General features: G+C 46.5%; 1 protein-coding gene across 1 annotated transcript in view; it reads right to left on the bottom strand.

Annotated features, from left to right (window-relative positions):
* The window catches only part of PTPN5 (protein tyrosine phosphatase non-receptor type 5), an 814,933-nt gene that overhangs the window by 104,220 nt on the left and 687,535 nt on the right, over nt 1-23,178 (bottom strand). Inside the window, exon 11 of the mRNA XM_069624164.1 lies at nt 7,036-7,146. Coding sequence (XP_069480265.1) covers nt 7,036-7,146 — 111 coding nt within the window. The remainder of the gene's footprint in view (nt 1-7,035; nt 7,147-23,178) is intronic.

A 23,178-nucleotide genomic window follows, 5' to 3' on the forward strand; every position in this document is an offset into this window, starting at 1 on the left:
TATCTCTCTATGCTATGAACTCTGGGCAGTCCACTGGAAAAGGACAGTTTTAGGCTTCAACTTAAATCTGGGGCAGAGGTAACAGCCCCAAGAGTGTCAAGGATTCAGTTTCAGGTTTTATCTGCCCGTACTACAAAATCACCATCCTCATTTTATGCATAGATTAAAAGAAAAGATGTTAAGAAGGAACATTTCCCACAACCCTAAAATCTGGACAAATATTCCAACTCCTAAATAAATTAACACTGGACCTGATGATCTGATCCACTATTGCTCTATCATACACTATCCTTTCCTTGCCAAGAGCCTTGAAAGAGCTGTAGCCACTCAACTTCAAGCAAGCTTTGACACCAACAACCTCCCACAGACCTACCAATCTGGCTTCAGACCTAGAAGCAGATCTGAAACTGCCCCGTCCAAGTGGTAAACAATGCTCTCTGCATCCTTGATGATGGCCGTCTCTGCCAACTGGTACTCATCGATCTTTCTGCAGCCTGCGACTAAGTGAATCATCAGGTACCCATTGACATACTACACAACCCCGTGGGAATTGTTGGCTCACCTGAAACCTAGAAGATGGACATCAGTTCGTCCAGATGGATACCTCAAGATCACCCCCATGCCACCTGTCAACTGTGGAGTAGCACAGGTATTCTCTAACCCTTGATCTTCAACCTCTACATGGAGCCCCAGGGATCCCTTCTTGCCATCCACCACATCCACATCCACCAATACACAGATGATACCCAACTCTACCTCAAAACCTCCTCCATCAAAGATATCCCCCAGCTGAAGGATTCCTGCAACCTGATACAAAGCTGGATGTCCAGGGCATTCCCCAAACTCAATCCCATTATTACGGAATTCCTCCTCCTCACCAATACCACTGACCACAGCCACATCCAGACTTGGCTTTCCGCCATAACCCTAGGGAGATTCACCCCACTAATGTCACCATGTGCCATGCTATATTAATTCAAGTGTGTTTAGTTATTCTGATTAATAGTTTTGAAAATATTTGGGCTGTTTTGTCTAAATTACCAATCAATTAAACCGGCGTTCTTGTAATACGTTATTTTGTTTTTATTCATAATTTCATGTAGTGTGCCTAATTTAATTCTTTAAATAATAAGTTTGGTTTCATGCAGAAACCCTCAGTATGGAATCTCATTACATTCTCATGAATTCGTTTTTGAACACCAGCTCTTAGTAATAATTAGAAATTCAGTGGGAACATTTGGGGATGGATAGTTAGATAGTAATTCCCTCGGATTCCACATTTTCATTTCAATCTCTCCTTCAAAACACACCTAGCAAAGAAAATCCAGACAGCTTGGTTGGTCCTAACTCACTCGTATACTACAAATCAAGCCCTGTGTTACAGAAAATAACGTCCAATCCACATTACGGGCCCTCTTCTTTTCTCACATTGAAGTGCCCTACTCACTGGCCTACTCAACTCCACCCTGGGTAACAATGAGAAGCATCCTTCACAGGCTGCCTCATCAAAGGTGTCCACAAATGTTACCACCTTACGCCCACACCCACCCAACTGCACTGGTTACCCCTACCAGCATGCATCGTCTTCAAAATCAGCTGCATCATCTGCAAAGCTGTCACTTTGCATGCTCCCTCCTACCTAGCCGACGCTCCACAAGAAGCCAGGGCCTAGTCAGAGTAGAGCTGCAAAAATGTAAACAGGAAACAGGCTTCATCAATCCACATCCCGAGGCTGCAGAACCTCATACCCATCAATATTAGACTCACAACCCCATTTCATAATTTCTTTAATAAACACTATCTTTTTGGGTATGGAAAACAGTACATTTTAAGGTGGGCACAAAGACAATACATTGATTTTTCTACATACGACATAGGTCAGGCATAGGTCAATTAATATCATTAAAAATGCATATTGTAATCATTTCATGTGATATTAAGCAGTTTTGAAAGAAATATATGTTTTCATATGCAGTGGAACACAGATAAATAAAATCCAAAGGTAATCATGTGGTGGCAAGGAAGATTTTAGAATGATATCCCATATAGATGACACAAAATCCTCTGAAGAACGAATCGCAGGTTCAAATCCATTTTTGATCTCGTACCCACTCGTAATAAAATATCCCAAACTTTTATGGTTATGTCGCTGCCCAGCTCTTTTATCCATGCTTGCCGAGGCAGCTGGGAGTTAATCACTGGGATAGGATGCTAATACTAATGCATCAGCAGCCTTGTCTAATGAAAACCACCCGCTCCTTCGCCGGAGCAGGGAGATAATCACTTCAATAGGGCGCAGATGCAAAAGCATCAGTGCCCTATTGTTATTAAATGCACCCGCTCCTGCGCTGGAAAGCCAGGCACCAGCACAAGAGCAGGCCACAATTAATTTCAATAGGGTGCCTGCCGTGCCTTCTCCCACCACGCCAGCTCGGGCAGACCTTAAAAGACTCCCCTGAGCTAGCGTGGCAGGGGGCTAATGGTACCCTGGACAGTCACCCGGGTGGCCCTGCTTGCCCCATTGCCTTTTTCTACTTGGTTTGTTTTGTCTCTAAGTGCGAGGTGTGGTGTGGCATACGGAACATGACCTAAGTGCTGAGGCTCCAATCATTTACCCATCAGTGAAATTTGGTCCAAGTTCGTCACAGGTGAGCCTTGGGAACTCATCTCACAAAGGCCCCAGCTTTCCTGCTGAAAAGAGGAGGAGTGGCCCGGACTCAAGCAAATCCCCTTAAGCCAGTCAAGTGTTCCCCCTTGGGCTGCAGAGAGGAAATTTGGTTTGTTTATACGTCTCTTATTAGTGACTTGAAGTTCTGCCGAGGCTATACGAGAAAGTGGGGAACATTACAATCTGTGTTTATCTTGGCCAAGCACAATTTGTCATATTGATGCAAGTAACTGATTTGTTTGTTTGTTTGTTTGTTTGTTTATTTGGTATAGCGCAAAAACCAAACCCGAATGGGTAGCTGGGCGCAAACAGTACAAGATTGCTTAAGAACTTAGTTACAGGAGGAAAACACATTATACAGTTCACAGTTAAATCAAGAAAAGTATAGTTTATACAGTTCACGTTGGGTCAACGGTAGGTAAAGTGAGAGAGCAAGGGGAAGAGAGGAAAAAGGAAATAAGAAAAATAAAGAGGTGCGGAACTACGGTTCAGTCAAGTTGGTCGGATGTCATTCATCTGGTTGCAGGCATCTAGTGTCTATGTGGGGAGGTCGAGTTAAGTGTCATTGGCACGGATCCAAGTGAGGACTTTACGTCTAAAGCTAGAGTAGGGTTGGTCCATTCTGAGATCCAAAGGGAGTTTGTTCCAGGTTTGCGCAGCTATGATAGGGAAACTAGAGCCGCCTGCTGTACTCTTTTTAAATCTAGGTATCACTAAGGTGGAGGCGTTGGTCATTCTAGTAGGGCAGTTAGAGGTTCTCTTGTGGATTCTATTGGCCAGATAGGGGGGGGGGCAATGTTGTTGAGGCATTTGGATGTGAGGGAAAGTATTTTGAGGGAGGGAAAGTATTTTGAGGGTGTCTCAAACTCTTGTGTCTGTGTTGCTATTTCGCACTTGCACTTATACAATACACCTAATAATTTATTGTCAAACTCAGCAATCGTTGTTTCTCCTCAAAGCCCTCGTCGGACTATCTTGTTATTCGATTTGTATCAGATTTTTTTCGACGTCCAGTTGATGTCTGACACTTTTTACTGTTGTGTAGGGGATAGATGTGGGTGTTCACTATTGTTAAGACAGTGGTACCCTAAGGTTTTCACCCATAACTTATAGGTTATATTTTCGCTTATGCTAACAGTATTTTTGTTTGCTTATATTTACGTACATCTGTCCTATGAATTGATTTTTTTAAACTATTTTTTATTTGCCAAAGGAACCACACACAACAAATACAACTGAGAGCCCTGAAACAGCGTTATAATGCAGACACACCGCCCAATAGAGTGCTTTGAAAGAAAAAGCTCATGATAATAATGTGACAGAATCCACATGCAGGGCTAACTATACTCAACACAAAAAACAACAAAGATACGTACAATAACACCTGCTCGTACATTCTCAATCCAGAATTGCAGCCAATCCATACAGGCGGTCCATGTGCATATCGTAAGGGTGGCGCATGGATCTAAAGTGAGGCACCAAAATAATATGGTCCGAAGTTGATCTTCTATGGGGACATTTCATCAGAGGGGCTAAACGTCGCCTGTGTCAGGGCATTCCAAGCCTCCACATCTGCACTCACTTCTTTCTTCCTTATGCACACATCTCTATACCAGACAGAGGTCTCCGCTACAGCTCATCTCTGTAAATCACAGCGCCATGCTTCCACAATGGGCCCCTCTTTTGCATTCCCGGCCATGGCGATCCTACGTTTGGCAAGCAGGCAAATCAAATCTTTCATTCTAGTGCGGTGTGAAGTGTGTGTTTTCACTCCGCTGGCACACTCCCAAGAGGCAGGCCTCAGGAGGCCATGAATGCATTTCATTCACACAGTGGGCCACTTTGTCTACTTTAATCGCCCAGAAACTCTGAACCACTGGGCAACTCCAGAACATATGCAACATGTCTACCCTCTCATCAGCACATCTAGGGCATACCTGCTGCACCGCCCCACTGAACTGGGATATTTTGGGTGGGGTCAGGTATGCCCTATGTGTCACATACAGTTGTGATAATTTGAATCAGGCATTCCTGGAGACGTTCTTGGTGTAAGTCAGGGTCCAAGCCCATTTTGCATCCGTAAAAGACCTGCCTATGTCTGCTTCCCATTGTGTCCGCACTTTCAGAGTGGGCTCGTTCAGCTTGCTCAAAACCAGTTGATACATTCTGGAGACAACATGGTCTCCCTCTGACATATCATTCATGGCCTACAAGACCACATCAGGCTCCATGCCTTCAGGAAACGCAGGCCATCTGCTACCAATATCTTTCAGTAGGCCCAAGTGCAATAGATATTGGCCCTTATGTATACCAGAGATCTGAATTAGGGATTCGAAATCCATCACCTTCCCCTCTAGCAACAGATCACCCACTGTGGCCACCCAGTTGGCCTCCCAGTATCTCCTGACCGCCTGAACTGCCATGAGGCGCACGGCTGACAACACCGCCAGGGGGATATTTGGAGAATATGGGTCGGGAGTACCCAGTAGTCTCCACACCCTCTGCCATACGGCCTTACCAATTGCCATGAGGTGGGGTAAATGTGACAATGCACTCTTGTGCACAAACAGTACCTCCTTCAGAAAATATTGTTTGAGAGAAGGTTGCAGTAAGCCTGCCTGTGTCTACAGACTGCTCATCTGCCAGACAGCCCATGACAAACTTCAGCTGCCCTGCAAGAGAATACAATTCAAAATGTGGTAGTCTAATCCCCCACACGTATAATACTTTTGTAAAGTGCTCAAAGTGATCCTATTTCTCTGGCCCTTCTAAATAAAATCCTCAATAATGGAATCCAGTTTGTTGAAGATCTGTTTGGGAATGTTGAAAGGGACATTGTCAAAATGCTATAACAAACGGAGGAGCACTACCGCTACTCTTTCCACCATCGACAAGGGGAGCCTTTTCCAGAACACCATATACTTTTTTATACCATCAAAGACCTTCAGTGTATTATGTACACGCATAGCATGAAAATCGTGCATAAAGTTTATCCTCAGATATCTGAAAGTGCTTACCCCCCAGGTCAAGCCTAAGTCGGGTAGCTGACTTCTACGGAGGCCCTGCAGGCCAGCCAGAAAGAACAAGCAAGACTTTGTCCTACTAATGTGTATGCCTGAATACTCAGCAAATCTATCAATTACATCAAGGAGATACTTGAAGTTCTCTTCCTGATGTACAACAGAAAGGTGCATATCGTCCGCGTATTATGAAATCAGGTGTCGAATACCGTCAATCAGGATACCCGGTTCTGAATATTCAGATCTCAGAAACACTGCAAGAGGCTCAAGGGCCAAAATAAACATCATCAGGGATATCGGACAGTCCTGCTTAGTGCCCCTACGCAACACCCACCCATCAGAAATCTGCCTTCAAGTTCTCACCCTAGCTCTTGGTTTAGTGTGCACCAAGTGTACCCACCGCAGGAAGCCCTCTCCTATGCTAAAACGCTGCATGGTATCGTATAACCAGTCACACTTGACCATGTCAAATGCCTTGACAGCATTGAATGAGGCCATCACGCAGTCCAAGTCTGAATCCTTAACAATATCTATGATATGGTGCAGTCTCCTCAGGTTCCACGTGGTGTTCCTGCCGGAACATACCCAGTCTGGTCCAAGTTAACCAAGTCACCTATCACTCTCTTTAGTCTGGCAGCCAGCAGGGCGGTAAGGATCTTGCAGTCTAGTTAACAACGGACAGAGGCCTGTAAGAGCTGCATTCTAACGGTGGTTTATTCAGTTTAAGCACTGGGACAATTATTGATTCTCGTAAGCTGCCAGGTAAGATCCCTATGTCACAGGCCTCCTCCAAGGTCTCTGTTTTATGAATTGATATTTATATTTCTTCTTGCACTTGCACTTTTTTATTGTCCCTTACCAAGTACTGTACATTTAGTTAATCATTACTTCTTCTTGAAAGTTTGTTCATTAGTAAGGGCTAGGCTAATTGAAACTATAGGGGAAAGGAACGCCACCAATCTAGCTGTCTATGATAACATGGAAAAAGAAAAGAAATGACCCTGAACGGCCATTCCTAAGAACATGGTGGGTTCCCTGGCTGTCTATTGAAAAGTTAAATCAGGAGAATTCGAAGAAAGAATTCAGCTAGTGTAAAGAGCCTTGGGGGATGTAAACCAGGAACCTCGACTTAACGGATTTACCGCCAGGATACTTGCAAACTTGTAATGTGGCACAATATCTGAATAGCTGCTTGACACATATTTAATTGTTCTTACACACATGCCCTTTTTCTCATGGCTCAAGGAAGAGAATTTAAGATTTTGCACAGAAAGTATGCATTGTTGGCCACACCACCTTGCTTCATAGCAACCCCATGTTTAGACAGACTGGAAGGGATGGCCTTACCTTTAGGGTTATGAGTCTCAGCATGTAGTCATCTGAATGTATCAGTTTGGTGATGATGATTTCTAGACTGTCATAGGTTGTTTTTTCTTCTGGCCAGTATTCTGTACATTTCTGAAAAACAATCATAGCATTTAATTGAATTCTTTAGTAATGCAGTGTCACTTCGATGAAACCATATACTCAGTGTAAAGGTTGTTTTCATTCAGACATCAGTCTCAAGCAAGGGAGAGGAACTATAGTTCACTATGGAGTCTGACAACCATACCATAAACAGAGCAAGCATTATTAGCGATCGAATGTCCTATGTACAAAAACCTTAGCATAGGGATTTATTAATATCGAGGGGCAGCTTTGCCTCAATAGGAGTGTGCTTGTGTGTAAAATACAGCAGTGACATGGTTGTAATTCTGTTACCGCTGCATTGCCACACCACTGTACTATGGATGTGATTGTAAGGTGGAGGAGAAACTTTCAGCAAAATGCTGGCAATATACCAGCCGCCTTATCACCAAAAATCAGCAAAATCGGAAAAACCCATTGAGTCCTATGGATTCCAAAAAATGGGGACATGCAATACCCTAACAATACTTGTAATCCTGTGGTAAATCGGTGGGACCAAGTGGTGGTAACGGTAATTCAGTCTGGCAGTATTTTGGTGGATTTACTGCCGTAATACTGTCAAACCTGAAATGAGGCCACGAAGGTGCCCAATTTTAGATGTGTGGAATGGGGCTAAATGAATCGGCAAATATGTGAATATTACAAGTATCTTTTTGGTATTTTATAGTTTCATGCAGATTTCTCTGCCTCATAATCACTGCAGTGACAGCTGTAATTATTAGGACGTGCAGTGGTGCTCAGTCTATCGCCCCCCAGAGGAATGAAGGGCTCAATGGGGTCTCTTGGGATTCACAGCTGCTTGGTGCAGGCTTGCCCTGTGTTAGAGGCCAGCATTTATCTCATGAGCTATACAGCCAATGGAGAAGGCCTTTTCATTGTGATTCAGTACTTTCAGCCTAGGCCTTTGGTGTAAAGTGCTGATCAAAATATGAAGATACAGAAAACATGTTTATAAGTGAATAAAAAAGCAAGACCAGGAGTAAGAATCAAAGGAGGACAGGGACCAAGAGGGGCACGTTGGAAAAGGTGTGCAAGCAGTGTAAGAAGAAAAGGCAGGAGAGAGGTTAAATACATAGGGCCTCATTAAAAGTTTGGTGGTGCAGGAACAAAGTGGCAGTAATTTTCAATGCACTGCCAAATTATAATTTTTGGCAGATTTACCGCTGGCAGATTTACCGCACTGTAACTCTGTCAATTATAAATCAGCCAAAAATCCCTATTGAGTCTGATGGACTCTCAAAATGGGGAACTGCCATCACAAAACAAAAGAGGTGATGGCTGGAAGGGTTTGAATTAATCTTAACCTTTGACATTGCTCTGGGCAACCCACCAGACCATCGGTCCTCACCTGAAAGGCTATTTGCTTGAAATCCAGTATGTAGCACCCAGATGTTTTAACATGCCCATCCAAAGAGATCTGAACATGTGGCGCCAGCCCAGTATCTTTTACGTTTTAGGCGAAGGCAGAAGGATGACCAAAAACAAATGCTTCCCTGGCAGAAGGCTTCATCCCCAGTTCTTAAATTGTGGCTTAACTAAGCCCTCAGCAGGGGTCGACTGGGACCCAATAGAGGCCCTGGAAATAATTCTCAAAGTGGCCCCAAATGATACATTTTCAGTAAGCCCAACCCTTTGCCTATGAGAAAATCTGGAAATGCCACACCAAAGAGGACCAGGGTGCAGCGGCCTACCAGGACATTTCCAGAGTTCCCTATAGGCCAGTCCACCCCTGGCCCTCAGATGCATAGCACAGTGCCATTATACAAATAAAGCACTGTTTACTTTCTTCGAAGCAAGCTCTGGCAGCTGGTCTGGCTCTTCTGTGTGATGTGGGTGTGTGAGTGGAAGCATGTATGAGTTCCAAAAGAGGGAGGGGGGAGAGAGAGAGAGAGTCTGAGAGAGAGGGAGAGAGAGAGAGAGAGAGAGAGAGAGAAAGAGAGAGAGAGAGTTATCCTATCCTTCCCGTCAGCTCTTTCTACCCTACACACATCTGCCACTGCTCCTCTTGCTCACGCCAGAGCTCCGCCCCTTCCTTTCTTTGTGACTGCCAGTTGGAAAGTGGAGGGCAAGGAGCAGTAGCCTTTTCCCCTTGACAGTGACAGCAGGTCAGGTTAATAGAGGTAGTTAACGACCGCATTCTGAGCATTCTTGTTGGCTGCCAAGCTGTCATTGATGGGGTCCCCTGAGTCAGCCAGGCATACAGTAAATACAACGGCTTTCTGGGAATTCGATCGTTTAAGGAACACTATGTATGTTACTATGTCCCTACAGTATAACATACCTCCAGTACATGAATCCCTGCACTGACCCGCTGCATAAGCAGACTGGCCTGATGCCTCCATACATGGAACTCAATATCTACCTCGGGGAACACATAGGAGGGTGTTCATGAAAGTGCTCGCCTCAATCACTGGGGCACTTCAGGTGTGAAACTTCTACACTTTACACCATTAGACACCCGAAGAGGCAACTGCTGCCTGAAAAACTGCCAGCAAGACCCGGGGGCACTTTTTGTAAAACATTCTAATTCGTGCAGGGTGCTGCCAATGTTAGAATGCACGTGCTGTGGAGTCCCCTACATGAAATGTACTTCTGTCACAAAAGGTGGGGTGCAAAAGGAAAGCGCAAAACATGTGAAATTGCCTTTACTCGTTTCTTTTACTGTCCGTTTTGTGGAAAATGTAAATGCTGCCTGCGCAGTAGACTTTGCCTATGGCATTCGCAATGGGTTCCTATGGAAACCGCTGGCTTATAGCAGGCGCCAATTCAGGCAGAGTCCATCAGAATGTATTGGCCTTGCCCCAGCATGCTGGTGTAAAATGCTGGTGTAAAATGGGGAGGTTTACAGTTGGAGCAGGAAAGTGGACGAAGAAGCGAATTTGCCCTCTCGTCTCCCACTTCACCTGATAGAGTTGTTTAAAATGACCCCCCCCCCCGCATCATGAACTGATTTTGCTCTATCAGGCTGAAAGGTACACCACGTTAGCCGTTCCACCAGTTTAGCGGGGCGACCACGTTGGCCCTTCCACCAGTCTAGCCGGGCGACCACGTTAGTGCTTCCACCAGTCTAGCCGGGCGACCACGTTAGCTCTTCCACCGGTCTAGCCGGGTAACCACATTAGCCCATCCACCAGTCTAGCCGGGGGCGGGCCGATTGACCCAACTATCCGTTGGACGACCATCAAGGGACCCAAAACTAGCGGCACATCTTTGTTTGGCTGTCGGCACTCTGTGTACCCATTTCCCACAGCAATGGCAGCTGCCTGCACAGAAGATTCGAGGGAGGGGCTGAGGGCGTGAGAAAAACAAGGTCTAATGATCAATGACCGAATGCCCATACAGCTCACCAGGAACCCTGCCCATTCACTTCATGATGACTCAATCCTAGAGGGTTCATGTTCACAGAATCATAAGGCCCACGCTAAAGCATCTTCAAGGCATTGGCCATTTACCATGAAGAGCACATTGAATTAGATGTTGGTCTTTTCCAGTAGTTAATGCCCCTCCCCAGGAATAATTGCAGTGCAACCCCTTTATTACTTTACTTAGCAGTGGGGACGCCAGAGCAGCACCGTGTGTGAGCCCTCGAATCATCGGTCATTATTGCTAATGGGCAAACAGAAGAAAAATGCAACTGTTATCAGCTTAAGTGTATAATAAGGGTCTGGTCCAAAATATGTCATAAACATATAATTGCTGCTCCATACTGCAATGATATGAGTTTATGGGGGATTACACAATTTAAGACCCCTATGCGACCCTGTTGTTTGAAACTATGGTCGCATTGCATCTCCGAAGGATAATGTTTCCAGAGGGGGTGTTTGTTTCTCAAAAGATGTTGCAAAAGAAACCTGGGAAAAGTCCTACATTTGTTATTTCAGCTCTTCAAAAGGCTCTAGGAGGATGGCCTCCACAATGTACTCAATGGTACAGGGAGGGGAAGCTCCTCCTGTGACCAGAGCACAGGTAGAGCGGGCAGAGGAAATGGTCTCCACCTTCTCTGATGCTTAGGGGGAAGGGCTTGTTCTCATTCTAGAAAAGTCTCTAGGAATTCATGCCACGTGCTTATACAGATCAAGCAGCTAAAGATGCCATATCGTTCATGTAGATGTAGTCCTGCCCATCTGTCTCCCATTTCTTGTCCCAGGATTTCTTCAAAGTTGAACACTACAGGACTCTCCTCAACACCTGGGCTATCACGTCGCAACCCTTTGCTACCCGATTCACCAGACGCTGTTCGCCCCTCTCCTCCCCACCATCCTGTACAGCTGTACCCCATCTCTGTGCCCCTCTGTATCCTACCCACCGCTGTATATCTGTTCTGTTGTTACCAATGAAAATTGTTCTGTTATGCATCTGTACTGTTATATACATTTGTAAAGCGCTCAATTGCTTCTCGAATTTTGGTCTGTGCTCAAAAATACCATAATAATAGTAATGATAATCAACTTAGCTGGGCGGATTGAACAATCTGTCCAAGGGGCCTAATTACAAGATTGCCGGTCCAGTAAAAATGCTGAATAAAATGCTGAACATAAACCTTAGAGAGACTAGAGGGAATATTTATCTGGACCACTTTAAAACAACCCTCTTAAAGTCAAAAGACTAACAATACAACTATATTGTTTAAAGGGTCCCTTGCTTCTCCAGTACCTTATTCATCTGGCTCAGTCATATATGTCGTTTATTCATTAAATTCCAACATACTCTTTAAAAAAAAAAATCTCAAAAATATCAATTTATTATCATTTTTTTTAAAACACATTTCAATAAAATACATTTTTCACCTTTTCTAAGACCTATTCTTAAACTTTTACCAATGCTTTCGGCATTAATGTTCCAAGAAATATCAGCACAACACTCTGTTACTGAGTACATTGATTCTCTGTCCGTACTTATGTCAATCATACACACACTCATTCAACAATCAACACGACCCAACATGTTTCTTTCCTTTACTATTTGTCACAAGTTTAGGAAATTCTTCAGGGGTTTTCGTGCTATAACAGTTTGTTATGTATTAACCAATGTGGTCTTTTTGTACTTGTTTTGGGGGCTTCTTGGTGAAAAGTCCTACATTCTACTCCCATCCATCTCATGTCTGGGCCAGAGTTCGAAGACGGTATCTGCGAGAAGCAAGTATACAAAGATTGGTTTTATTACTCAACCAACTTCACTGTAATTTGTTTACTACATCGGGGTATATAATTTACCAGGAAAGAGAGCCTTTAATACTGTCTTCTGTCTTTTATTTGTCATTAACATGCACAACTTGATAGAGGAAAATAATACAGGCACTGACATACTTTTTTGATGTTTTCAGGTGGTGTATCATTTTCGTGACAGCCTACCATATTTACAATTAACATTAATTCCCCTGTTCTTCGAGAGGTATTATGTACACGTTTTATTTGTCTATAACCATATGACTTCAGGGATACTCAATTTACCTCCTAGCTCTGGTAAGCGAGTTTACTTGTTATCTTCAGCCTTAATCCCAGATGTTTGTCACTGGAGTCACATTTTTTCATGGCGCGTCTGCGCTCTTTCTGTTTTGCCTATTTCAAGAGATAGTACACATATTAGGCCATCAGAAAGAATATGTCTTTCTTATCTTTTTATATTAAATCTGTAAATCTTCTGTCTCTATGTCATAGGATTTTATACCTCAATTGTGTGATCATAATCACACGGTCCACCGGGTTAGTTTCTTCTCCAAGTATTACGATTTGTGTTCACCTCATTAATAGCACCCAGCTCTTCCTAGGTCTCCATAGACTCTTATTTTTGGGTAATTTTCATCCTCTATTCTATATCAATGGAAAAGACATGATAGTGCATATTCATTTCATGCCCTTGGCTGTAAATTCTGGAGTTAGTCTATTCCCACTCAATACTCATTACTTACTTCAGGTCAGGGAGCTGCACCTTTGCTTCCCGATCTTCCCCAAGTATTCTTTATCAATTTCTAGGTTTAGGGCTGTAGTAAACCTAGTGAGACAGACAGAACACAGATCTTTTCTGTCAAGATTGTTCGCACCGTGCTCCAGTCCCCCTCTGCAAACGGTGGTTATTTACGCTCGTTTAGATTTCCTTACCTTCGTTATCCCAGAAACAGGGCCACTCCGTCTCGCGGGTCGCTGCCGGCATCTTCTCGCCTCTCGCCTCTGCAGACCTCCGTTGTTTCTCGTTCCACCTCGAAGTCCTCAACCGCTTTTGGGGTCATACCTACTTCAGGCTCGTTACTGTTCTTGCGTCCTTTTAAACGTTGTCGCAGGGCGCGTCTCCACCTAGTTACTTCGGCGTCTTTACGTCAGCCATCCTGAATTTTGGGGTCCTTATTTCTAATATTCCACATACCGCGTTATCCTAGCCTGTTTCTGCAAACAACACTCAGATGACTTAGTTCATGTTCACGCCGCAATACAACATGCTGTATTCTTCTGCCTATTGAATATTTCTTCTACGGCACATTCGATTCATGAACGAAGGTGTAGTAATTCAGTTATTGTGACGTATTTAGCGAGTTGCTTTAGATTTCTCCTTCCTCAGTTATTGAATCAGTGGGGTTTGGATTGTAATTTAGCGTGTTTAGCGAGTGACTTGAAATCTCTCCTTTCTTAATTGCTAAATAAGTTGGATACGGAATGCAATTTCGTTATAGTTCATCCATGATGATTTGGCTCATCTTCTTTGTTCACTAATCTCCTCGTAAGAGGTGCTTTTCTTGGGAATTGCCACAAGGCTGCCTTCATTGATATAAGATTTTGTGCGGTATGAGATGGCTCTCTCTTCATCAGAACACTGATGCAAAAGAGGAGGTTGCTTTACCTTTTGCCAGCAGGTGTTATTTGGTCTCCTCACTCTGCTCTCTCATTGAGACCCGTCTCCAGGCATTTTGTTAGAAAGATCAGTTCTTTTTCTTTTAGCAGGAGTTTCTTCCTGTCGATGTTGATATCATTGCTCACTTTCACCTGATATACTACAGACCACTTGAGTTCATCTGCCTTGTGCATCATTGCAATAAAATGCCCCACCATCGGTGCAGAGTGTATTCTATTCTTTATGCAACTCTTATGTTCCGTTATCCGGGTTTTTATTTTTCTTTCAGTCTTCCCTATATAGATTTTTCTACAGGGGCACCATACCACATACACTACAAACTTCGAATTACAATTGGTTAATGTCTTTTGTTTCAGCTCACTTCTTAATCCCAGATCTATTTCTGTTGATTTTTTTGTTTGCGGACAGCAAGTACAGCTGCCACATGGGACATGACCCTCCGGTGCTCGCAGTCCCCAAATTTCTGTCAATGTTGGCTGGATTTTATGCTGTTTTGTGATGATATGATATGATATGGTATTTGTAACGCGCCTATACACAGGTGTTTCAAGGCGCGACGAGGCAGGGAGGGGAGGAACAAGGGGAGACAAAACAAACGATCCTACTAGGCCAGGTGTCATTCAGATCGCGCATGTGCAGGGGTAGGGGAGGGGGGAAAAGTGCAAGGGGAAGGGGAGGGGGGGAAGTGCAGTAAAGGTAAGTGGCGTAAGTAATAAATAAAAAAGGGCCAGCTAGTGGCAAGTGCAAGGTAAGTGCAGAACAAGTGCTGGGGAAGGGGGGGGGCTGTAGGGATACAGAGACAGTCCCGTAGTGCAGAGGGGTTCCAGGGGATCAGTGACTGGGACCAGGACCGAAGGCAGTTTAGAGTGGTCCAGTTGCAGGATCAGTGCAGTTTAGTGAAGAATTAATTAGCTGTTCAGCAGGGGAGAGGGAGAGAGAAAGCAGAAGCAAAGAGGAAGGTTTTGAGGTGCTTCCGGAACCGGAGGTGGTTCTCCTCAAGTTTCAGGGAGGCAGGAAGGCTGTTCCAGAGGGAGGCCCCTGCTGCGGAGAGAGATCTACCCCCAGCTCGTTGCTTCGAGAAGCGGCTGACCATGAGGGAGTTGGAGGCGGATGAGCGAGGGCTCGGGGAGGAAGATATTTGGGAAGAGAGAGTTGAAGGTATTTAGGACCCAGGCCCCAGAAGGCCTTGTGGACAATGCAGAGGGTTTTGAACTTTATCCTCGCAGCCACTGGGAGCCAGTGTAGAGATTTCAGTCCTGGAGAGATACGGTCCCTGGGCTAGAGGCCAAGGACAAGTCTCGCAGTTCTGTTCTGGATGAGTTGCAGAGGGCGGAGAGTGGAGGCAGGCAGATTAAGATAGAGGCTGTTACAGTAATCCAGCTTTGAGAGAACCAGGGCTCGGGAGACAGTGAGCTTCTGGGGGAAGGAGAGGAAGGGAAGAATACCTCTGAGGAGGTGCAGCTGGTAGTGTGACCTCTTGGCGATGTCAGAAATATGAGGAGAGAAGGAGAGTGTGGAGTCGAAGATGTCCCCAAGGTTTTTTGCCTTGCAGGTAGGAGCAGGGAGGGGGCCAAGGGAGGCAGGCCAGAGAGCTGCAGGGAAGGAGGGAGTGGGAGTACTGATGAGTAGAATCTCAGTCTTACTGGCATTAAGGCAGAGGTCATTGGCGGCACCATTCTTGGATAGCAGACAGACAGTCAGAGATGAGGGAAGGAGAGGGGGAGGCTGAGGGTAGCCTGAAAATGAGCTGGTTATCGTCCGCATAGCACTGGAAATTAGGGCAGAGAGCGGCGATGCGGTGGGCAAGGAGAGCCAGATACTGGTTGAACAGCCAGGGAGAGAGATTAGATCCCTGGGGGACACCACAGGTGGAGAAAAAGATGTCGGAGAGGAAGGACCCCAGTTGGACCTGGGAGGGTCGATTTGAAAGGAAAGAGGTCAGCCACGCCAGAGCCTGACCAGTGATACCCAGGTTTTCCCGGAGACGGTTGAGCAGGATGGCATGGTTGACAGTGTCAAAGGCAGAGGAGAGATCGAGCAGAATGAGAACACACGGAGTGTTGGAATCGAGGTTCAGGAGCAGGTCTTCACGGATGTTCAGAAGAGCAGTTTCCGTGCTTCTGGCAGCTCTGAAGCCAGATTGATGGTCATGAAGACTACCAACAGATTCAGCATGGAGGTTAAGCTGGGAGATGGCCAGTTTCTCCAGGAGCTTGCCCAGGAAGGGAGTGATGGAGATAGGGCGATAGTTAGCCGGGCAGGAGGGGTCGGAAGAGGGTTTCTTGAGAAGAGGGTGCACAAGGGAGTGCTTGAGGGGGGAAGGGAAGACTCCAGAGGCGAAGGAGTGGTTGCAAAAGTCAGCCAGGGCAGGAGCCAGGGAGTCGATGTGGTCCTTGATAGTTTTGGAGGAACAGGGGTGAACCTGTTTAGACGAGACTTTCATTGATCGGACTTGTCTGGAAACCTCGTCAGCAGAGAAGGGTGGAAAGGCAGAGAAAGAGGGAGGAGGGTTGACCGCAGAAGGGCCAGAGGAAGAGCTGAGTAGGGAGGGAGGGAGGTGAGAGGAGGAGAGCGAGGACAGGATGTCCTGAGTTTTAGAGATGAAGTGAGAGGCCAGTGCAGTGCAGAGGGCCTGGGAGGGGACAGGAGAGGTAGAGACTGCAACAGGGTTGGCCAGCTCCTTGCAGATTTGAAAGAGTTCGGCAGAGTTGTTTGATGCCGCAGAGATGCGGGCTTGGATAAGGGCTCTCTTCTTGGTGAGAACGGAGAGCCGGTACTGCCTTTGAAGCAGGCGGCAGGCCAGTTTGTCAGAGGATGAACATGAAGCACGCCATTTCCTCTCAGCAACCCTGCACTTGCGTTTTAGGGTGACGAGATCCGAGTCATACCAGGAGTTACATTTGGCTTTGGGCTTCAGGCGGATTCTCATGACGGGGGCAAGGATATCAAGAGTAGCAGATATAGCAGAGTGGAGCATGGAGAGGGCTGTGTCAGGGTGGGAGTCAGCCGAAGGGGCAGGGGGGGGAGAGAAGGTAGCAGCAAAAGCCTCAACTGACACACGCTTCATGGGTCGGATGACAGAGAAGGTGGGTGGCAGTGAAGAGGGTGGCTTTGCCTGAGGGGTAGGGAGGGTGAGGTGGGAGGATAGGAGAAAGTGATCGCTCCAGGAGAGAGGAGTGGAGAGAGGGACGGAGAGGGGAAGGTCAGAAGAGATCAGAGCATCAAGAGTGTGCCCAGCAGAGTGAGTAGGCCCAGACGGGAGAATAGAGAGTGAGAGAGAGTCGCAGAGGTCACGAAAGAGACAAGTGGGGGGACTGGAGGCATCAAGGTGGATGTTGAAGTCACCAAGAAGGAGGAGTTGAGTGGTTGAGGACAGGAGTGAGGAGGAGAGGTCAGCCCACTCAGAGAGGAAGGAGGAAATTTGACCAGGTGGCCGATAGATAGTAGCCACGGTAAGGGAATGGCTAGGAGAGAGAGAGAGTCGGCAGACAAGACATTCAAAAGAGGAGTAGGTCTGAGTGGGAGTGACAGTGGCAGGAATCCACTCAGGGAAGATAAGGGCAACACCACCCCCTGCACGGTAAGGCCTGGGCATGGAGAGTATCTTGTAACCGTCAGGTAGGAGTGTGTCAAAGCTGGTGGCAGAGCAGGCTGTGAACCAAGTCTCAGTGAGACAGAGGACGTCGAGGTCCAGTTCCTCAAGAAGGTGACAGATATCGGAGGAGTGCTTGATGGCAGAGCGAGTGTTTAGAGTGGCAATGTGGAGAAGGCTGCCATCCTTGAAGAACTTCCAGGGAGGGGTACAGATCAGAGGTACGCCCTGCGGAGGTATTGAGGAAGGAGGTGAAGAAGGAGCACGAGAGGGGGCAGGGAGGGAGGGTAGAGGCAAGGTAGCCAAGGATAGAGGAGGGGGGACAGCAGGAGAGGGGAGGAAGTTGATGAGGTGTGGGAAGCGTCTATCGAAGAGGTGAAGGTTGGCCTGGGGGCCTTGGACCAAGATGGTCCCATTAGCGTAGACATTAATGATGGCCTTAGAGGAGCGGAAGGGGGCCAATAGGACATCCCAACGGGTGCCACCATTAATGGGAGAGGAGGAGAAAGGAGAGAGCACAGAGACCATATGAAGGGTCCATAGGTTGGGCGAAGGCACGAAAAAGAGGATGTCAGTGAGAGTTTCCTTAGAGCAGGCATTAGTGTAGGTGTCAGCGATAGGGAGGCCTGGGTTGAAGACCAGGATGTCCTTTTTAAACTTTTTCCTACCAGATTTAGTCAGGAGAGCAGGATAGTCGATGGAGAAGCAGTTAGAGAAGATAGGTGAGACAGAGAGCACCATGGAGTAGGAGGGAGGGGGGGGAGACAGACGAAACGAGAGCACGCAGACAGGAAGTGAGCGGCAAGCACACGTTACCACAATTAGAGCAAACAAACAGTAAAGCGTATTAGGTACCGGGCCACCTAAATTTGAGAATCCTGCGAGGGGAGAAAAAGCACCCTAGTATGCCACAGTTCAGAGCAAACAGTAAAGCGTATTAGGTACCGGGCCACCTAAATTTGAGAATCCTGCGAGGGGAGAAAAAGCACCCTAGTATGCCACAGTTCAGAGCAAACAGTAAAGCGTATTAGGTACCGGGCCACCTAAATTTGAGAATCCTGCGAGGGGAGAAAAAGCACCCTAGTATGCCACAGTTCAGAGCAAACAGTAAAGCATATTAGGTACCGGGCCACCTAAATTTGAGAATCCTGCGAGGGGAGAAAAAGCACCCTAGTATGCCACAGTTCAGAGCAAACAGTAAAGCGTATTAGGTACTGGGCCACCTAAATTTGAGAATCCTGCGAGGGGAGAAAAAGCACCCTAGTATGCCACAGTTCAGAGCAAACAGTAAAGCGTATTAGGTACCGGGCCACCTAAATTTGAGAATCCTGCGAGGGGAGAAAAAGCACCCTAGTATGCCACAGTTCAGAGCAAACAGTAAAGCGTATTAGGTACCGGGCCACCTAAATTTGAGAATCCTGCGAGGGGAGAAATAGCACCATAGTTTACCTCAACTGTGTGTACGGTGAGGCAAGGCCCCGTGTGCGGATGTAACCAGGAGTGGAGGGGTGGGCAGGGGAGCAGGAACAGGTGGAACTGGCGAGTGGCGTCCCCTGCGGATACCTGCAGACACACAGGGAGCCGCACTATAGGAGTCGCCCTTGGCCTGGGGCCCTTAGCCGCGGGGGCTGCCGGGCAGAGGGCTGCCCAGGAGGGGGGAGGTTATAGGCAGAGGGAGAGGAAGGGGGGGGTGTGGGCGGGCAGGGAGGTGGGGAGGGAGAGGAAGAACCAGGAAGTGGGAGTGGGAGCAGGAGCAGGCCCAAACAACGCGCTAGGAGCGTGACTACAATTTAAACAAAAAATTAAATTTTACAACTCACGGAGGCCCAGGCAGGGCTTCCAAGGCCTGCAGTACCCCTCAGGCCACCGGCGACCGCTCTCCGCGCTCAGCTGGAGAAAAGAAGCGAGCGGGGGAACGGCCGTCGAGTAGGCCAGAGGGGAGGCAGGCAACAGCCAATCAGAGGGGGGGGGGTGGGCGGGCAGGGAGGCGGGGAGGGAGAGGAAGAACCAGGAAGTGGGAGGGGGAGCAGGAGCAGGCCCAAACAACGCGCTAGGAGCGCGACTACAATTTAAACAAAAAATAAAATTTTACAACTCACGGAGGCCCAGGCAGGGCTTCCAAGGCCTGCAGTACCCCTCAGGCCACCGGCGACCGCTCTCCGCGCTCAGCTGGAGAAAAGAAGCGAGCGGGGGAACGGCCGTCGAGTAGGCCAGAGGGGAGACAGTCAACAGCCAATCAGAGGGGGGGGTGGGCGGGCAGGGAGGCGGGGAGGGAGAGGAAGAACCAGGAAGTGGGAGGGGGAGCAGGAGCAGGCCCAAACAACGCGCTAGGAGCGCGACTACAATTTAAACAAAAAATAAAATTTTACAACTCACGGAGGCCCAGGCAGGGCTTCCAAGGCCTGCAGTACCCCTCAGGCCACCGGCGACCGCTCTCCACGCTCAGCTGGAGAAAAAAAAACAAATTAAAAAAAAAAAAACAACGCATAATTTGATCCCTCGCTGTCTTGTTCCTCCGAAAGGCAACCAATGGTTTTTCCATAGGGCTCTTGCCTTTTTCCATGATCATCCAATTGCGATATATGATTTTTCTGATCCGATTTGACAAATTACCATAAGTGTTTACAAACACCAGTTTGTCATTCTTCTTCTCCTTGGGTACCATTTGTTGTTCCAATAACGCTTCTCGGTGGTTGTTTTCTGCTCTCTTCATCGCCCGTTTTTTGTGAGGTTTTTGGGATTGCCTCTTTCATGCAGGTTTGCTCTTAATCTCTTGGCTCCTTCCCTATAATATTCTCTGTTGGTACTGTTCTTTTTGAGCCGCAAAAACTGTCCAAAGGGCAAATTATCGCACGTGTGGTTTGGGTGGAAGCTAGTGTAGTACAATAGTGCATTGCGGTCAGTTGGCTTTTTATATGGTTTGTCATACAGTTCTCCTTTGTTGTTGTCCACTTTTATTGTTATATCCAAATAGTTCACTTCTTCCCTGCTGTAGTTTTCAGTGAATTTGAGGTGTTGATTTTGTCCATTCATCCACTGAAAGAACTGGATTGCTTCGCTATCTTTGCCCTTCCACACGAGGAAAACGTCATCTATGTACCTCTTCCAGATTAGGATGTTATTCCTGAAAGGGTTGTTATTTCCATAGATCATACTTTTCTCAAATGCCTCCATATAGAGATTTGCGATACTGGGGGCTAAAGTCGCCCCCATCGCCGTTCCCTGTATCTGCTTATAGTAGCATCCATTAAAGTGAAAGTAATTTTCCATCAGTCTACTTCAGCACACCATAAGATAAATGAGGCCGGAGTTTTGGTGTCTCTATTCTCCATGAGTAGTCTTTCTTCCAGAACGTCTAGTGACGCTTTCTGCGGTATACTAGTATACAGTGATACCACATCAAGACATATCAAGATTTCTTCCAATGGATTGAATGGTCTCCCTTCAACTTCCTTTATAATTTGTGTGGTGTCTTGTTTGCATAAAGTAATCCGCAAACCTAGATAGTGGTTCTAGCACCGAGTCACAGCCTGACACAATTGGTCTCCCTGGTGGTCTAGTTAGGGATTTATGGATCTTCGGGAGGATGTAAAATTGCGGTATCCTCGGTTTATCTGTTTGCAGGAATTCCGCTTCTTTCTTCGTAATCCATCCTCTCTCCTCTGCTTTTGATACTTTCTGATTGATCATCACTTCCAATTTCTGTGTGGGATTGTCCTCTAATCTTTGGTAGCTATTCACATCTCCTAGTTGCCTCATACATTCTTCGATGTAGTCTTTTCTATTAAGCACGACAGTGGCTCCTCCCATAAAATGCTGGTAATACGGAATCCAGCATTTTTACCACACTCGCACACTCCGAGTTTGCTGATAGGAGCAGTGAACTAACAGCAAGCCTGACCTGCCTGGAGTTCAGATCCCTACCGGCAAAGAATTGCCCCAATCACCGGCACCGGTAATACCGGTGCCGGTGATTGGGGCAAACCCATTTCATGTAGACCTCTGGGACTCCATGGCATGGACTGGGAATTTACTGCCATTGCCGGTAATATCCTGGTGACACCGGGATATCAGGCGCTGGCAATGGTAAGGCGAGTTTGCCAATAACCTGCCGGTAGTATTGGCGGGTTACCGGCAAACTCATAATGAGGCTCATACATTTGACTCATTTGAAATTGGAAGAAACTGCATAGAATTTCCAATTGATTTCCTGATCTTCTATGATTCAGTCATTGCGATGAAACCTCTCGACGACTATTACCATAATGACAGCGCACCAGGAAAATGAGGCAACTGCTCAAGACTTATCATATCCAATCGGACTATTGTTCTGATTCTGAGACTTTGCAGAAGGACGTCTCTATCCTTGTGTACTGCTAATTGGACTTTAACTTATCCCCCCATTTTGAAATTTTTATAATTAGTAAGTTATTATTATATACTGTGTCTCCACTGCAATAATAATGCATTATATTTTTGTGTATATCTCCACTATGTGCTTTATAAGTAAAGACTTAAAAAAGAACAATGTGAGAGCACTGCACAGAGCAAGCACAAACTGGACAAAGAGAGAACCCACACACACACTACGCTCAGAGCCCCACCTTCCATTTCTATGACCTACACACTTACCATGGGCACATTACGCTTGGATCTCCACCTTCCATTTCTATAGCAACCATGGAAATTACCTACACACTTTCCATGGACACACTACGCTCGGATCCCCACCTTCCATTTCTATGGCAACCATGGGAATGACCTGCACACTTGACGTGGGCACTCTACGCTCGTAGCCCCACCTTCAATTTCTATTGCAATCATGGGAATGACCTGCACACTTGTCGTGGGCACACTACGCTCGGAGCCCCACCTTCCATTTCTATGTCAACCATGGGAATGACCTGCACACTTGCCATGGAAACACTACGCTCAGATCCCCACCTTCCATTTCTATGGCAACCATGGAAATTACCTACACACTTGCCATGGACACAATTACCTACACACTTGCCATGGGAACACTACGCTCGGATCCCCACCTTCCATTTCTATGGCAACCATGGGAATGACCTGCACCATTGCCATGGACACACAGCGCTCGGAGCCCCACCTTCGATTTCTATAGTAACCATGGTAATGACCTGCACACTTGCCGTGGGCACACTACGCTTGGATCCCCACCTTCCATTTCTATCGCAACCACGGAAATTACCTACACACTTGCCATGTGCACACTATGCTTGCAGCCCCACCTTCCATGTCTATGGCGACCATCGAAATCAACTGCACACTTGCCGTATTTTTTTCTATCTAACTTTTAACACACTAAAAATACATTGGGCATTAGCCTTGTATTGCAGATACAAGTTATACCCTCAGCAAGGGGCTTCCCTGGCACCAACGGCAGTGGGCCCAGCTTTGGCCACATACCGCTACTTGCCGCAGAAGCCCGACGCTGCAGGAATTATTGCTAAAATCAATATCATGTTCATTTGCATGTGGTATTTTAATATTTTAATATTTTGTTAGTATAATTGTAGTGCTGTTTGAAATAGAACCTCATTGACCCAATCATTCATCTTAAG

Source organism: Ambystoma mexicanum, chromosome 11 (genome assembly GCF_040938575.1).
Source record: "Ambystoma mexicanum isolate Mex_15411 chromosome 11, UKY_AmexF1_1, whole genome shotgun sequence".
Lineage (NCBI taxonomy): Eukaryota > Metazoa > Chordata > Amphibia > Caudata > Ambystomatidae > Ambystoma > Ambystoma mexicanum.